The sequence below is a fragment of the Gorilla gorilla genome, chromosome 18, assembly GCF_029281585.2.
Source record: "Gorilla gorilla gorilla isolate KB3781 chromosome 18, NHGRI_mGorGor1-v2.1_pri, whole genome shotgun sequence".
Taxonomy (NCBI): Eukaryota; Metazoa; Chordata; class Mammalia; order Primates; family Hominidae; genus Gorilla; species Gorilla gorilla.
In genome coordinates this window covers 113,535,247-113,554,565 of record NC_073242.2, presented here as the reverse complement: position 1 = coordinate 113,554,565, position 19,319 = coordinate 113,535,247, and the positions used below count along the sequence as shown (strand labels likewise).

The window sequence follows — 19,319 nt, the reverse complement described above, 5'->3', positions numbered from 1 at the left end:
AACTTGGAGTGTCAGGTTCATCATGACCTTCCACAGACAGGAGAGCCCTTTTGTGCATGGAAGGTTAACCTCACTATCTTCCATAACAATTTGTCACAGCCTGTCAAAAGACTTGGAATTAAACTGCTCTACTGCCTACTCAGATCTAAGGTGATCTTACATAAGCCAGGCAGGTACTAGATTCTGGGAAGCCCATTAAAAATGCAGAAATAGCTTGTGAGTCTATAATTAAGTCATTAACAATCAGACTTCACAGATTTGGGGTATATGTTTTGCAGGTGAGACAGGGTCATAAGTAGCAGGTAAAAATAAGAGAGGCTGGGCTCCTTTTATTAAAGAAGAGCCAGGCTCCAGTTACCATAGCTAAAATAGGCTTAACTGTGATTATATTTGCCTTACAGAATCTTTCCTTCCAAAACACAGTGACATGAAATGAGCAAGTGTGAAATCGCCCCTGTTTTGGTTAGGCTGGCGGTCCCACCTACCTTTCTGAGCATGCCTTCCCTTTCTTTTCATTGGCTTTACTTTCTCTTCCTGTTCCCCATCTCTGGCTTCTGTCTCAGGGCCTCAGTGAATACACTTAGCCCTCAGTTCCTTATCCTTCCTCCTGAGGTTCCAAAATTATACCACTGATGGGAACTGTCCCTTGATGTCTGGTGCTATGCCCAGGAGAACAACTCTGTGACACAGACTATTCTTATCCCTATTTGATAGATGAGGATATTGGGATTCAGATAATTGAGTCACTTGCCCAAGTCACACAATGAGTAAGTGGCATAGCAGAAATTTGAACCCACTCATGTTCAACATAAGCCAAAACTCCCACCACTATGCTGTTCTTCCTTCAAATTTGTACTCTAGCAGCCAGTCCCATATTGTCCATTGACTCCTGGACATCTCTATAAGGATGTCCCTAGGAGCATATAAATCCACACACTCAAGCCTGACTAGACATCTTTCCCTAACATTTCTTTCCTGACTGGTCCAATTCATCTCCATCCTCCAGGCTAGACAATCTGGAATCATCCAGATACGAGATCCTGGCTCTTTCTTCCTTTCTGGCAAATCTTGCATCTGGTTTCCCTCCATTGTTCCCATGTTGCTCTAACTGATGCTCTCATCTCCTAGATCCACGGGCAATGGCAACAGCCTCCCAGTGGCACAGCCTTCTAGCAGCAAAGTGGCAGGAAGGAGAATGGGTATTTAGGCAGAGGCCAGAATTTCAATCTCATTTTTGTCAGTATCAAGTTAGAGTCTCTTGGCCAGGTTCCCATATCTGCAGGAAGGGGTAATCTCGGCAACCCCACAGGGAGATTGTGAGAATTAGAAATAACATAGGCTAAACATAGACTAAGATGCATGACCGTAAGAAAGCTCCATGAAATCAATTCTCAACAAATAGTGGTAGCTATTATTTTAACTAGTAACTCTAGTCTCTCCCCACTCCAGTCAAGGCTCCTGGATGAACACCACCAAGGACTATTTTTATTCTGCCTGTTTCTCTGCTTGAGAACCTACAGTGGCTCCATAGCTCCTGTCATATCAATCTAGAATCCCTCCTCCTGGTCTTCAGATGCTGTCTCCATCCTGTCAGCCCACATGTTCCCATGCTTTCATTTAGCATTCCCTTTCTGTTCCAGCTTCCTCTGGCCAAGAAAAGTGGACCCTGGGATGCTGGACCCTGGCTTGTGTGGGGTGTATGGGTGTGCAGGCTAATCCTTGAGGTGGAGCCAAATCATCTCCGGGAACTGCAGATTTACCAGCTGAGAATGAGAAGATGAATTGCACCCAGGCTGCACGACAGCATCACCAACCAAAGGGCTGGGAAGAAGGAGAACACAGGGTGCAAGGGAGAGGGATGCAGAGTGGGAGCCAGATATCAAGGGTCAGAATTTACAGGCAGCCACAGGAGTGTTCTATCAGGTTCAGCCACGGGAAGAGGGAAAGTGGGAAGGGCACTGAGCTGGTCCTGACAATCTGACATTCTGGGTTGCAGGCCTTGCTTTCCTCTGTTGTAACTGCATTTGTGGGAGTGAACATTGTGCAGGCTTACTCTGTTCCAGATGGTGAGCCAATAGAACCTACTGTTAAAGCAGAGAGCTCCAGGTTGGGCACTGCGGCTCACACCTATCCCAGCACTTTGGGAGGCTGAGGCAGGAGGATCACTTAAGGTCAGGAATTCAAGACCAGCCTGGCCAACACGGTGAAATCCCATCTCTATTAAAGATACAAAAAGTAGCCAGGTGTGGTGGTGGGTGCCTGTAATCTCAGCCACTCAGAAGGCTGAGGCAGGAGAATCACTTGAACCCAGGAGGTTGAGGTTGCAGTGAGCTGAGATTGTACCATTGCACTCCAGCCTGTGAGACAGGACTGAGACCCTATCTCAAAAAAAAAAAAAAAAAAAAAAAAAGAGGAGAGCTCCAGAGCCACAGCCATGCTGCTAAGGTCTGAGCTCCTGTTCCGCCACCTACTAGCTAAGTGTCCAGAACAAGAAACAGCCCCATTGTGTCTCAGTCTCCTCACCCAGTAGAGGCAAATGATAACAGCACCAGTAACAGTAACAGCTTCCCTTAGCATGTTGTTGTGAGGATGAAATACTTGAATAAACCCAGGGTTTAGCACATAGTAAGTATTACGTAAGCATCAGTGTTGGTCATTGCTGTAGCATCAGCTGAGTGCTATGCATTACTGCTGCATGTATTGTCTCATTGAATCCACAGGAAGATCCAAACAAGTCTATTATCCCTATGTTACAGACGAAAAAATCAAAACTACATAGAGGCTCAGGAGGTAAAGCAATTGACTGAAGGTAACACAGCTTCGAAGAGAAGCACCATGAAGACAGGCCAACATTTCCCTCGTAGACCCTCCCAACTATGCACAGTGACCCGTCCTTCAAAGCCCAGCTCATGGAGGGGTTGGAGGCACGGACTCAGGGGCCAGGCTGCCCAGGCTCAAGTCTCATTTCCATCCAGCTTGTTATTCATTTTTAGACCTTGGAAATGTCACTTAACTCTTTGTGCCTCAGTTCCTCCATCAGTAAAATCAGTAAATGTCACTATGAGGCAGAAGACAGTAGCATCTGCCTCCAATTGCTAAGGAGATTATGTGAGTCAGCATTCGTAGCCCATGGAGCAACACCTGGCACATGGTTGGTGCTTTGAGGACCAGCCCAGCTCCCCTTGACCTCTCCCCTCTCCAAATGCAGAGATCATCCATCACTGTGAGCTCCCCGCCTGGTACCCAAGCATCAATGCACACATTCGTATTCCCTCCCCAACAGGAGCTGAGCTGACTCAGGCACTCACTGATTTCTTCTCTAGCAGCTGGCCCACTTGGCTGCACACAGTAGGACCTGCAAACATACCATGTGCATATCCATTAAGGTATGTGCTCTCTTCAGAGGGATTCTTTTGCTATCTATTTTGTTTTCCTTCATTTTCTTTTTTTTTCCTTTTTTGAGGCGTTTTTATGAAGGACACAGCTACACATCTTCACAAAGCCTTTTTTCAAATCTCACAAAATTACTGGACGTGGGAGATGAATGCCCCATTCTGCTGAAGTCTGGCAAACTGAAGGACACGGCAGCCTCCGCCCCCTTTATAAGAAGCAAAAACAATCACAGGCAAGTTTTGTCGAAAATGTGTACAGACAGCAGCAAGCGAGAAACAGCCAGGGCTCAGGGGAGCTTTGTCTCGGGATGGCATCTCACAGAAACTTGAGGTACAAACAATGCGTGGCTGAGTTTTCATAATGAACCCAGCTCTCCCAGCCCCTCAAGGTAGGGTTGGTCCCGAGAACCTGCCCAGAACCTCTTCTGCTCTCTTTGAAGCAAAATACGATGACACCATCTTTTCCAGATAGAAAGATGAGCCACCATTCACGAAGAACAATCACCATCTAAATGCATTCAAGCCCATGGGCAAACCCCCTTACCATACCATTTCCATGTTTCTATGGAACATTGTTTTTGCTGTATATCCTGGCAACTTTGTTGCTTTAGATATTTGCCACATAATTTATATCACAGATTAGTGAGATGCTGTGAAAATGGTCATGGCTAAGTAAGAGAAAAGCTTGCCTTTGTGGTGTCAATGGATTTCCACACTGGTATGAATTCACCAATATCCAGTTTGCTCTGAAACATGACTGACGTGCCGTACATTCGTTTTTAGGTTGCCGTCTACCCTTAACTCACAGCTTCACAGATGCTGAAGGGGAATTGTGAAGTTCATCCAGCCCAGGAATGGCAGATAGGTTCCATCCTCAGAAACACCACTAAATGATCAACTGATAGTAGGTTCTAGAAGCACTGCAGTGAGAAGGATACTCAGGCTAAGCCAAGGGTTATTAGCAATATCTGCCACGAGCACGGTGACAGTAGGGTGGCACATGAGCCACTTATTTGCCACTGCAGGCTGTTTAACCTCTCTATTCTGCAGATAAAGAAGCTATATGATGCTCTCAAGATCACACAGACAGCACTGGCGGGAAGGTAACTCTCACATTGCCAATTGTACTGTCTCTGCTCCCAGCTGTGTGACCCACACTCGCTCCACCACTGAACAAAATGAGTAGATCAAGCAGGGATGTGGGTAATACGGCAGGTGGAGAAAAGGGATGTGAATTAGGGGCTGTGAAAAATCGAGAAAGACCAAGCTCGCAGGTAGGAGAGAAGGCTAGGCATGCCAAGCAGGGGCATGCCATCGTTAAGTCAGTGTTTGGCTGGAATCCTGCTGTGTGTCTTGCCCTCCTTTTCTCAAGAAGGTGGAGTCCCTGAGCTCCTGGTGAAGAAGGCGTGAGTCAGTAGTAGCAAAAAGTCTCTGAATGGCACAATTGGGAAGCCTGAATGGCAGTTTGTGACACTCATAAAGTGTATGCATATGTGTGGGAGTGCAGGGATCTGCATGCGTGTGCTTGTGGAAGGGAACAAGCACTGCTGCCTGGCAAACGAGAAGCACGATATGCAATCACACACACATATAATACAGATATACCATGTGTATGTATATACACACATACATATACACAGTATATGTGCATATATAGTATGTGTATGCCTGTACATATTTATACACATATGCACACATATATATACTGAAGTCGCCAAAAGTCACTGGGAAACAAAACAAAACAAAACAACAGAAGGACCATGAGTAGGTTGGGCAGCTTATCTCTGAGATACCTATGACCTGTTAAATGCAAATGTATACGTATAGACATACATATACACCATATACATATACAGAACCATAAACAATTACATATACATATATACATATACACACATAGATATACTGAAGTCACTGAAGGTCACTGGGAAACAAAACAAAACAACAGGAGGAGCATGAGTAGGTTGGGCAGCTTAGCTTTGAGATATCTTTGATATATTAAATGTGGATGTATACATATGTGTATATATTACATGCACATATACCATATGTATGTGTACATATACACATAAGTATATGGTACATATGCATGTATATGGTATACACATACATGTACAACATATACACATACAGCACCATATACATACATATGGTATATGTGCATGTAATATATACATGTACACATATGTACACATACACATACACCATATATGTATACAGCACAATATGCAGCACCATATACAATTCTAGTGGGTCACCTTTTCTGGCCTATCCACCGTCCATTTCCTTTCCTCTGAAAACAGCTCCTTAATTTACTTTGAGGAACTACATTTCTTTCACTCTCAGTCCATGAGTTTTCAGGTGAACAGGGCTGACTCTGCCCTGGCTTCAGGAAAAGAAATGTGACCCAGACGTGGCCAACCAGAACATCACAACCCAATGGACACCATGTTTAGTTCAGGGGTGGAGACATGATCTAACCTATGAGACTGAATTCCAAGGTTTTGTTAGCATCGTCTTGAAGAGACGCTTTCTCAGGTGACTTCAGACCAGCAGAATGAGGGTAGTTGCTGAGACCTCCACCTTGGGAGGTAGGGAGAGATGTGACTGTCTCAGTACATCTAATAAAAGGAAAATGGAGCCACGAGATGCACAGGGATTAAAGCTGATTTGGACACCAGTACATAGCCATGCCTGAAGGCAGAAGTATCCCTAAAATAGTTCCATGAATTAATCCATGAACTATCCCTAAATTAGTTACATGAATCAATTAATTCCCGCTGCCCCTCATCTACATTTTTAGAGTTGGATTTCTGTCATTTGCAACAACAATAACAAAAAGAATCTTAGCCAACATAATAAATTAAAGACCCATTTTCCACATAAGACAGACAGAACCTAATGTCCTCCTTGTACCCAAGTTATCTCAAACAGATGTGTTACCTGCAAGGAGCCCTGGATGTCTTTCCCCCCGACAATCACGAGTTCTGCCATATCTTCCGCATGGGGGGTCCGTGCATGGACGAACAGAGTTTTGCCCACTGCAGTTATGTTTCTCAGAGCAACTAAGCCGCCATCGCTGTTCACCTTGAAGTATGGGCTCGAGACCTCATAGCGTAGCTTGTCATTTCCCTTACAGTCACTGAAGGTCACTGGGAAACAAACAAAACAACAGAAGGAGCATGAGTAGGTTGGGCAGCTTAGCTCTGAGATATCTCTGACCTGTTAAGCGTGAATTGCCACATAGTTTCCCAACCCAGAGTTCACAAATGCTACCTTTTATCCCACAGCAAGATGCCTGTGCCCAAGTGACTTTGTGCTGATGGACTTCACTCAATCAAGGCATGTCCTTGACGACCTCGCATGTTCCAGGTAGGTGCTAAGCTCTGAGTGTGCACACTTGAGTGCCTTCTCAGTGGAGTGAAGAGTCAGATCTGGCAGAGTGACATTTGAGGGAAGTGATCTAATCCTGGCATGTGTGGGTGACTGAGCAGAACCACAGGGTGCTCAGGACCATTGAGGAGAGCTGCACAGAGTGAATATTTGAGCTGGGTATTGAAGATAAGTAGGAGATGAGAAGGCCCTTAAGAATGTGGAAGACATTATAGGCTATTCAAAGGCACAGGGATGAGGGCTAAATAGCAAAACAGATTCAGGGAATGAGAATTAACGATGTGCATATACATGTACATGTATATACCATATACATGTACATGCGTATATACAAGTATATACCACATACTTGTACATGTGTGTGCCACATACTTGTACATGTGTATGCCACATACATGTACATGTGTATGCCACACACATGTACATGTGTATACCATATACATATATACATGCCTATACATGCACATGTATATACATGTCCATATATGGTATATACATGTGCAAGTATATGGCATATACATACATATATACCTACAGCACCATATACATACATATGGTATATGTGCATGTAATGTATACATGTACACATATGTACACATACACATGCACCATATATGTATACAGCACAATATGCAGCACCATATACAATTCTAGTGGGCCACAGTTTCTTGCCTATCCACCATCCATTTCCTTTCCTCTGAAAACAGCTCCTTAATTTACTTTGAGGAACTACATTTCTTTCACGCTCAGTCCATATGGAATAGTCCGTATGTTTTTAGGTGAATAGAGGCAAACTTAAAACGGGGCAGGGATGGTGGGAATCTAGAATGGTGGGGATCTAGAAGGGAAGGGTGGAAATGAGGCTGAAAATGTCTTTGGGAGACAAGTTGGGAAAAGCCAGTAAGTTATGGTGCTTTCTGGTAGCCCTGGACGATTTGTTGTGTGGAGAGGGTCAAGATCAGCTGTGTGCTCTGCTTCCAGTGAAGAGCAGTGCTTCTCAAGGATTGAGGTGGATCAGAATCACACAGGGTGCTTTTTTTTTTTTTTTTTTTTTTTAACAGAGTCTTGCTCTGTCATCCAGACTGGAGTGCAGTGGCGCGATCTTGGCTGACTGCAGCCTCTGCCTCCTGGGTTCCAGTGATTCTCCTGTCTCAGCCTCCTGGATAGCTGGGATTACCGATGCACGCCATCATGCCTGGCTAATTTTTGTATTTTTAGTAGAGATGGGGGGGTTTCACCATGTTGGCCAGACTGGTCTCGAACTCCTGACCTCAGGCCTCCCAAAGAACTGGGATGACAGGCGTGAGCCACTGTACCCGGCCCACAGGATGCTTTCTAAGAATCCAGAGGACCCAATACAATGATTATAATTTGGCAGATCTGGGTTATAGCAAGTGATTTAAAGAAGGGCAGGAAGAGAGGCCAAGAGACCCAGTTCCAACGAGTTCAGTGTTGCATCAAAGACGGCTGTCCAAAATGAAGGCAGTGGTGCTGATATGGAGAGCGGACAGATGTGAGCAAAGTTCCTGCCATGGAATACCTTATTCATGTGTGGGAAGGAATAGGGAAGATGGGCCCCCTGCACGAACAAATGGAGCACAGGGCATTGACACAAGCAGAGGCTGTGACGGCTGATCATGCCCCCCTCAGTGGTGATTCTGCATGTGGTACATACACAATTCTATTATTATGGGTATCACAACTCATTATCTGTGCATGCATTTGCCTGTCTGCCTCCTCCTGTAAACTTTGAGGCCCCTTGTGGGTAAGCATAGAATTGTACTACGTGCTTTTTGCTCTCTGCTGAACAGGCTTATTTGTTTAGTAAACCTTTAATCGAAGCATAATGTAGACACATATAAGAGCATAAATCAGAACATACAACCCAGTGAAGTTTTACAAAGTAAGCACACCCAACTGTCCAGCAACCAGGCCATAACATGACACATTACCAGTCCCATCCCTTCCTGAGTAAAATTCCTAACCTCTTCCGCAGAGGCTACGTTATTCTAGCTTCTAATACCACAGATTGGTTTTACCTGCATTTGCATGGCATCTAATGTGATCATACAGTATGCACTCTCTCCTATTTGGCTTCTTCATTCAACATTACATTCCATGAGATTCATGATGTGGCTGTGAGTCGTTGTAGTTTATTCTAATCACTATAACAATAATCACTGATCACTGTATAGTATCCAGGTTACTATATTTATCTTAATCATCATGTAGTATTCCATTATGTGGCTGTATTGAGTCTCTTTATCTATCCTACTCTCGACTGGTATCTGGACTATTTCCAGTTTGGGGATCCAAATATTGTTGCTATGAACTTTCTTGTGTACATCTTTTGGTAACAACAGCTACATAGATCCTAGCACACTGTTAAAGCCAAATAAATATCTGAAAATCTAAGCTCATCTACATAGGTCCTAGCACACTGTGAAAGCCATATAAATATCTGAAAATCTAAACTGATATTTCTACTCTGGGAAGATGATACTTAGGGTGATAATAATCATATTAACTGATAATAATAGTGGATAATGCAGATTGAGCACTTTCCACATTCAAGGATAGGTGCTACACATTTTGCACACATCACCTTAGTTAATCTTTACAATGACAACAAATGAAGTACTATTTTGATCCCCTTCTCCTACAGTTTCTAGATAAGGAAACTGAGGCTCATAGAGTGCAAAGTTGGTGCCCAGTACACACAGGTTGTAAATGATGAGCCAGGATTTGAACCCTGGACCATTTGCCTGTCACCACTGCACGTTTTCAATAAAGACAATACCCCATGGAGAATACAACCCTTCTGAAATCCTATCAAAACCTGAATACAGTAGTTCCCCCATCTCCATGGCTTTGCTTTCTTCAATTCCAGATACCCATGGTCAACACAGGTCTGAAAATATTAAATGGGAAATTCCAGAAATAAACAATTCATAAGTTTCAAATTGTGTGCCATTTTCATTATTGTTATAATTGTTCTATTTTATCATTACTTATTGTTGTTAATATTTTACCGTGCCCAATTTGTAAATTAAACTTTAACATAGCTATGTATGTATAGGACAAATTAGCATATATAGGGTTGGGTCGTATCCATGGACTGAGGTATCTACTGTAGGTCTTGTGACACATCCCCCGAGGACAAGCAGGGACTACTGTAGAGAGCTGTGATTGCCCTGCTCGGTCCTGTTTCATGTTCCCGCCCGGTCCTGAAGAGCACTGCACGGTGCGGTGCCTTTTGATCGCTCTGCAAAGGTTCTAAGGCTTTCCACGGTTAAGTCAGCTTTAGAGCCATCTTTGCATGGACACACAAGTGGACTCTCAGGAGCCTGCGGTTCTCAGACACTTGCTCACTTTCTCTAACCATATTGGTAGCCCAGATGAATTGAACATGCTTAGTTTCAGTTTTTGGAAGTGAACTATGAAGAAGTGACACCAAGGTTGCTTTCACTGTTATCATCAGTTAGTATTCATCCACTGGAGGCAAATTACTCAAATGACAAGGCCTGACAGGAAATGACTGCTTCAATCGCCAGCATGAGGTTCCAGCCTTAACCCTTGAACAGGATCACAGAAGACAGTCTCAGCTGGGGAGTGAATGGGGTAGAGGAAAAGGCATATGAAAGTTTGTGGGGGTTCTAGATTCCCAGCTAAGTTTCTTCTTCCCACCCTTTCTTCCTACCATAAATATTTACTGAGAACCTACATTATGCTAGATGCTGAGGTTATAATGTTGAACAAAGACAGGCACAGTCCCTAATTTGAAGTCTAATGTGGAAGACAGACATTAATTTAATACTCTTATAAATAATTGGGGACCTATTACTTAGGCAGAGAAAATGATAACATATGCATAGGTCCTGCGGCATCTACAGAACTGGATGTAAGCAGTTAGATTGGCACAGACAGCAAGGGAGAATGCAAGGCAGTTAGAATGGAGATAAGCTAAGCCCAGGCAATATGGGGTACTGGGGGCCACAAAGCCCTGCTCCCTGGAGGAAGCCTTGGATTCTCCTGTTGCAACTATAAGACTAGCTTTTCTCCACCTGAGTCTCATATAATTATGGATCTTCATTGCAAAACAATACTTAGCACTCAAGGTCCTCCATGACTAGGCTGTCCATCAGCCTCCCCTCTGCCTTTGTCTTCACTGCATACCTCACCCACTCTTGCATCTCCCTACTCTACTATCCCACCCTTTGTGTATAGTGCTCCTTCTCTGCAGAAGGCATTTCTCACCATCTTTACCCTGTTAACTCTTGCTTATTCTTCAAGATTCAACTCAAGCAACTTCTTCAAGCATTGTCTTTGTGTTCCAGAATTTCCTGCACATAGAACCTTTTATATCATGTTATATCAATGTGTCCATGTTATGTATTTGTTTTTTGCACCAGAACCAAGAGCAGAAATTGAGTCTTGTTCTTTCATTCATCTTTACATCTTCAGCAATGAACAGCATGTTTTTCCATATGGGAGGGCATCAGTAATAATTCCACTTTGCTCAGTTACTCTCCAGAGAAAAATGATGCTTTAGTAATGGTAGAGGATTGGAGGCGGGGCAGGGGGTGGGGGTCTCCCTTCTGTGCTGTCAGCAAGAGGCTGCCGGCAAGGCTGTGAATTGGGATAAGAGGCCCCTAGTGACCTCTTGACTTCATTGAACCCAGCAGTAGGGAGTGGAAGGAAATGAAGAACTCAGCTATGCTCCCCCCTTGGCCCCTGGACCCCGTGTGTATCCATTTAGAATGGCACTCAGCCGCAGTGCTCAGCTTTGACCTAGCTCATTGGTAAAGTCAGAGGTGGTGCCTTATCTGTCCCAAAGATGCCAGTAAAACTTGCATAGCCCCAAAGAATGGTTGGAATCAGTGTGTGCATTTTGAATGAAGTGATGCTTGGACAGACAACAGTTATGGCACTACTATTTATTGAGTGGTCCCTGAGTGCTAGGCTCTATGCAAAGGACTGTACAAGTCATACCTCCTTTTAGCCTCATAGCAATTCTATATCAGGGTTGCTCAACTTTTGTTTTTTTCATTATCTACTCCCCTAAGGACTCTTTTAAGAATTTTTTTCTAATTGCCACTATTCCTGTAAAATTTTAATATCACAGATACACTTACATCTGTTTAGGTACTACAAGTATATCTGTACTTTACATTTGTAAGTGCAATTTTTGTCCCCCCACCCTCAAACCTATTTCACCCCTGTGGGGGAAATATAGCCCCACTGAGAATGCACAGTCTATAAATCTATAAGCATCATACTATATTTTACAGGAGAAGAGACTGAGTCTCAGAGAGATTGACTGACTTGCTCGTGGTCCCAGATCCAGAAAGGCCTACAGCGAGAACCTTCCCTGATCTGTTCAGTCTGCCTCTACAGCCCAAGCTCTGGGCACATTTGCTTCCTAGGAATAGATGGGCAAAAGGAGAAAGGACAGTTGCCCCAACATGGCCCCCTTGGGCATCTCACAAAGCCCTTTGGGGTCATCAGAGGTACCAAGTGAGGTCACATTGAGAACAACTGCAGATTCAGGACCCGGCACATCACTGGCACTCAATACTTTCTAAATCAAATAGCTGACAGTTGCATAATCGGGTCTTTGTACATTTTTGATACCACTTACCAAGTCAGGAGCAGGTGCTTTAGGCCATGGTTCTTTCTCAAGGCTGGCCATCTAAGAAATGCTGAAGGAGCATTAAAAAGAATAGCAATACCTGCCCCCACTCTCTCCCAAGATTATGATACAACTGTGCTGAGTTGGGGTCTGTGTGCACTAGTATCTCTTAAAAGCTCCCCCTGATTAATCTAATGCAGACAGAGCCAGGAACCAGGACCTTACATTATAAACTGTTTGTCAAGGTGCCAGGTCTCCACATTTCCCAGCCATTCCTGGAAAAGAGTAGAGGTTGGGGACTGGCATGCCAGCAACTGTTATTTCTGTGCCCCAAGAAAGCGAAGTTTTAAGGGTAGGTTTCTAAGCCCTTTTCTAATCCTGGCTTGTGTGTAGGAGCCCTGTGACGTTGGGCAAACCACCTGATATGGTTTGGCTGTGTCCCCACCAAAATCTCATCTTGAATTGTAGTTCCTATAATTCCCATGTGTCATGGGAGGAAGCCGATGGGAGGTAATTTAATCACGGGAGTGGTTACCTCCATGCTATTCTTGTGAGTTCTCGCGAGATCTGATGGGCATTCTTCCCCTTCACTCTGCATTTCTCCTTGCTGCTGCCATGTGAAGAAGGATGAATTTGCTTTCCCTTCTGCAAAGATTGTAAGTTTCCTGAGGCCTCCCCAGCCATGCTGAACTGTGAGTCAATTACACCTCTTTTCTTTATAAATTACCCTGTCCCAGGTATGTCTTTATTAGTAGCATGAGAATGGCCTAATACACCACCTATATTCTTTAATCCTCAACGTCTTTATCCATAGAGTGGACATCCTCCTGAAAGGTACTATAATCCTATGGCAAGTGTAAACAAGATAATGCATGCCTACACGCAGAAAGCACTTAGGACAGAGCTTGGTGCTCCATGAATGAGAATGATCACCATTATTGCCATAATTCTGGGCACTAAGGAAGCTACCTTTTCCTTTTCCTACACAGCTTCCTTCTTCCAGCTGATTTTTCTACCTCCTCCTCTGTCATTCCTTCTAGTCAGGTACCTTGCTAGTCTCAGGCTGTTGCCATGGAGATGGTTACTACAGGCATCACTGCTAGGGTTAAAGGGGTGGGGCTGATGATTCTGATTCAGGCTTGCCCATTGTTGAATCCCTTCACTTGTTTTGGTGAAGCCCTACGTACTTCACGTGAACAGTTGTGAAGGAAAAATGATATTAAAGGAGTGAAATTACAGAGCCCTGCTCAAAATAGAATCAACAAAGTTTTGTTCGATATTCTCCAAACGGATTGTTGGTGAAGACAACTTCATACAAATGTAAGGCATGAGTTTTCCTAAAGTAATGACATTACACTGTGAGCTTTACACTCATGATTGCAATAAATCTTCATGTCGTCTTCTTCACATCATCAATTTGAGGTAGGAACTTTTGGTGTTCTGTGGAAACTGAGACTTAGTGAGGTTGCATGAGTTATCCGAGGCCATGAAGTCATTATGTGAACCGAGGTCAAATCCAAACTCGGGAGTGTGGTTTCTGGTTCTAGAGCCCACACTCCTGAATGCTATGCCAGTCTTTCTAGATGAATGTGTTCTTTCCTTTAGTCATTCAGCTTCCAGACTCACAATTTCATTGCCACCTCTCATACCACATGGATTATTTACTTAATATTTTTTAACTGACTGACCCTTTAAATTATAAAATTATTTGAAGGTAGTATTTATAATACCTGTTGAATATGCCAGGTATTTTTTCAAATAAATATTAAAATAAATCTAAAGAGCCAAATTCAAAAGAAGTAAGTTTGTCCTTGTATCCACTTAAAGTTTGTCCTTGTATCCACTAAAACCTCCACAGTGACGTTTGTTGTACCCTCTGGAAATGCTAGCTGGTACTACATTCCTTGCCATCCAACCCTCAGTTAGACAAATTCATGCCTGCATCCACTCTACTCAGATATATGATCCAGGAGGGCTCTGATATCCAAATATCTGGTAAGAAATAATTTATTTAATATAAATAATGAAGTCTTGATAAAAACAGAAATTCTAGAAATGGCAAAATCTAAATTCCTCCTGTTGCCATGGCTTTGGCAATATCTAAAGGACAGCTCTGATAAACAGGAAGACATCTACTCAAAAGAAAAACAAGCCACAACATTTTCTTTTATGTTTTCTTCTTTCTCCTGGAGAAAACAGACTCTACATTCTCACCAATTATAATCATATCCTAAATTTCCTATTAAAGGGTGCATCTGATGACATCAGCCTTGCATTGTGTTTCATGTTATTGACTTTGTTGATGCCACCAAAGTGTCAGTGATTCTCAAACTTTTAAGTAGATATCAAGACCATATGTGAATTGAGCACAGAGTTCAAAGACATATTTAAGGACAAAACTGAATAGTTTATGTCCATTTAAAAAATGCTTGTTTCTATAGAGACAACTTCCTGGGTGGCTCAGAATGACACCATGTGGATAACTGAAAGATATGACTAAATAACTAAACTTGTGAACAAATACTCAAAACCTCTATCTGAAGGGGGAAATGAACTATCTGTACTCTTCTGAACCTATGAATGACTTCCCTACATAGTTTCTCATGGATTTGAAATAACTTCTGGAAAGCAAAAAATATACACATATAAGATACTGTACATGGAGATGTATTGGAATAAATTGCATAACATAATTCTTTGAGATAATCTTAGAACACCCTGGGAGGGCGGGGTGGGGGGGGGGGGTGGGTAGTGAAAACGCCCCACCTGGGGGAAATTGCAAATTAGACAAAAGGCACCACTCAGAGTTTCAATTATGCTTTCAGCGCTTTTCCACTCAAAACGTCCCCTGGGCTTAATGCAAATGTCACAAAAAGACAAACTTCAGCTGGGAGACAAAACCACAATTGAAATGGGAAGTTTGACATGTGAATTAAGGGGCTTAATCTTCCCGACCTTGATTTTATGCTTTTCCATTTCTTTCTTTTGAAGGTGGTTCTTGGGGATGAAAATCCAAAAGGCATAGATTTCTTACCATCTAAAAATGGATAAGGGAGAAAATTAAGCTGTGTTATGATCCCAGAAAAAATGAAATGCAGATGGATTTAAACTTATCTGCCAAATATAGAACAGTCCTGCTTGCAGAGCTAGGTATGAACTAATATATGAATTTTGTGCTATTCTTGTAAGCGTGCTTGGGCCAATCTATGATTTATACACTCACATCTTATATGGGTAAATTGTCCTACAGTGTGCATGTATTTGTAGAGGCTTTGCAAATTGGTCTGCACATAAGTTGTGGGGCCCTTTCAGAGTGGATGGTCAGATTCCACTTGCACATGTGTGGAAGGATGCATATGAATCAGAATTACAGGCTCTGAATCAGTCACCCTGGAAGTTGTAGCCCTCCCCCAGACAGATATGCACAGATCCACCTCCAGGATCTTCATACGCACACACAGAAGAGAAGGACTTTCAGTGATGTGCTGGTCTTGGAAAAAGTCTCGAATTGTAGCATCTGCCGATTTCTGTGGTTTAAATGCTCTACACATTGTTTATTTCAAGGTACCAACGTACCTTCAATTGGCTTGCAACTTTTCTAAAATTTTTACCAGCTCTCAGAAGTACCTATACTAGCTGTCTCAAGCACATGACAGAGATAGGCACTGCCCCAGTGCAGCAGAATGTAGATTGTCTGTTCTGCCTGAGATGGAGAGACCCAGCTATCCTGGTATTCCTTGACTACTTGGACAAACAGAATTCAATTCTTCCTTAGCATGAAGGGCCTGCATATTGGTTAATCTGCAAAGCCTTTGCTGGGGCATGACAAACAATGTCTTTCTGACAACTAAAGTAGCATTTAATTCAGAAATATCAGACAGACTCTTTCTAGGATACAGACCATCACTTAATTGCTTTTCATATCCCTCAGTATGCCACTGGCATCCAGAGGCACCAACTTCCTTTTAAAGCACTCACAGGGCTTAGTCCAGAGTCTCCTTTGACTGGCACAAATGAAAGAAAGAGGAAGCATTTCTTTTGATTTTCCTGAACACTCTCATTTCGCCAGCATTCTAGTCACTCAAGCCTTCATTAACATACGTTCAATTCCACTCACATTGGGTCAGATCCATGAGTGAATCAAGAAGCACACCCTACAGACTTGATTATTTCTACTCTTCTGGTTCCTGAACATGCGTATTGGGCTTCTGGTTTCATGTTTGGCCTAGAGTCAGCACTGACATTGCAGAGCTTCTATAAGGTTCTGGGAGTATTCTAACCATGACTGATTGACCCAGGAGTGAATTTCACTTCCAAAGGCTTTATAGAATTTGGTAAGTGCAGAACAAACATAAAACAGTCTTAATTCCATTCCATGCTTCAGTTCCAACTTTGATAAAATAGAGTTTCAATTCTATCATGTCAGCAGAAGATACCATAATGAATGATACAGTCAAACAATCTTCAGCAGAAACCTATTTTTGCCGTGTAACCCTTAAGGGCTTCCTCTTGGAAAAAGACAGAGGCCACATCTGCTTTCAGGGGATTTTCTCCACCTACCATTAAAAACTGAGCCGTTACCTTTGAATCTTTTGTATGTGTGTGTGTCAGTCTTACGTTCTCCTCTTGCCGTGGATTCCTTAAAACGTGGCAGGTTGTTTCCTGATAGAATGCTATGCATCATCTATCCCATGGTGGTTATAATCACTACGAATTTGTATTTCAAATTGGAATTACTTTATATATAGCACAGTGCTTGACACAGTACATACTCAACCCTGTTTGTTGAATGAATAAATAGCAGAACTGCAACTTGGCAGCTAAGCAGATTTGAAACTCCCCAAACACAACTAAGAATGATGGCACCAACTCAAGTGAAGATTTGAGTAAGTTGATTTGAAAGTCACCATTCAGCGAAAGAAAAATCATGGATTCAGCAAGTTTGAGAATCACCAAATCTCGGATTTACAGAGATCCCTTCTTGGTATTTTCATGACTGGCACACGTCTCTGACAAGGCCCTTAGTTTTTAAAGTTTATAGCAATTATGTGTATACGTCTCCCTCTGAATGTGCATCTCGAGGGTAAATTAATGTGAAGAGAGCTTTACTCCACTGCAACTTTCAGGGTGTTTGGCCTTGCAGTTGGAGTTGTCTAGGGACATGTGACAAAGTGTCCTGGCTAAGCCTAAATTGGGATTCAGACCTTGATTGTGTTTTGATGCCTTGACAGTCTCGTGATTTGCCAGTTACCTCTCTATTGCAAGAGCAGATATACATGGGGAGGAAGGGGGCCTCTGAGGAGGACTACTTCTGCATGAGCACCTAGAGAGGGAGGCAGAACCAGGAGAAAGAGAGAGAGGAACACAATATTGGTTTCCTAGTCCAGCCCCATGGATCCATAGTTCAGAAAAAGAAAGCTCCATACACAACTCAAAGATTCACAAACCACAGACAACTTAGGTATTTTCAAGCACTGTTATTTTGTTTCCTAATAGCAAACTGTTATGCTGAGCAGCAGGGTGGCCCCATTTTTGAGTGGAGTACAGCTTGGCTTTGTTCTGGTAGAGAGAACACTAGAGCAGTCATAGGGTCTGTTGGCACCTTGAGGGGTACATGGCTTTGGGCATCCTGGAGATGGACTTTTCCCACAGAGGGCAGTGGGGAGGCCCTTCCTCCAAGAGTTTCCCAGAAATGTTAATCATTAAAGAGGCCAGAAGGAGACGACATGGAAGAAGAATTTGTGAATTCATGTAAGAGATGCCATGAGGTCTTCCAGAAATAACCAAAATAAAAGGCCAGGAAGGAGAATACATTGAGGTCCTACAGCTATGCAGGTGTGGGGCTGCAAGCCAGAACAATGCAAATATTCATATTTGCATGATGTCATATTTGTCCAAATTCGGTCATGTGCCACATAGCGATGTTCTGATCTACACAGGAACACATATATGATAACAATCCCGTAAGATGATAACGGAGCTGAAAAAGTCCTATTGCCTAGTGACGTAGCTGTCATAACGTCGGAGTGCAATGCATTACTCGTGTTTGTGGTGATGCTGGTGTAAACAAACCTATAGCACTTTCAGTCATAAAAGTCAAGCACATACAATTATGTGCCATATGTAATATTTGGTAATGATAATAAACAACTATGCTACTGGTTTATATATTTAATATACTATCGTTTTTACTGTTTTTTTTTTCAGAGTGTACTCCTCCTTCTACCCATTAAGAAAAGGTTTACTGGCCGGGCATGGTGGCTCATGCCTGTAACCCCAGCACTTCGGGAGGTCCAGGTAGGCAGATCGCTTGAGCCCAGGAGTTTGAGACCATAATGGGCAACATGGCAAGACTCCATATCTACAAAACATGCAAAAATTAGCTGGGTGGGGTGGCTGGTGCCTGTGGTCCCAGCTAACCGGGATGCTTGGGAAGGAGGATCACTTGAACCCAGGAGGCAGAGGCTGTAGTGAGCTGAGATCGGGCCACGGTACTCTAGCCTGGGTGACAGAGCGAGACCCTGTCTCAAAAAAAAAAAAAAAAAAAAAAGAAAATGTTAACTGTAAAACAGCCTCAGGCAGCTCCTTCAGGAGGTATCCAGAAGAAGGCATTGATATCATAGGAGATGACAGCTCCATGCGTGTTATAACCCCTAAAGACCTTTCAGTGAGACAAAATGTGGAGGCAGAATACAGTGATATTCATGATTCTGACCCTGTGTAGGCCTAGGCAAATGTATGTGTTCATTTCTCACCTTTTAACAAACAAGTTCAACAAGTGAAAAAGAAAAAGAGAAAACATTTAAAAATAGAAAGGTCTATAAAATAAGGATATAAAGAAAATATTTTCTATAGCTATACAATGTGTTTGTGTTGTAAGCTAAGTGTTACCAAAAGAGCCA

The 19,319-nt window shown here is 42.9% G+C and overlaps 1 protein-coding gene across 3 annotated transcripts in view; it reads right to left on the bottom strand.

Annotated features, from left to right (window-relative positions):
* The window catches only part of CDH13 (cadherin 13), a 1,164,256-nt gene that overhangs the window by 751,002 nt on the left and 393,935 nt on the right, over nt 1-19,319 (bottom strand). For all 3 annotated transcript variants that reach the window (XM_004058060.5, XM_063700359.1, XM_004058064.5), the window contains one exon: nt 6,336-6,544. In XM_004058060.5, coding sequence (XP_004058108.3) covers nt 6,336-6,544 — 209 coding nt within the window. The remainder of the gene's footprint in view (nt 1-6,335; nt 6,545-19,319) is intronic.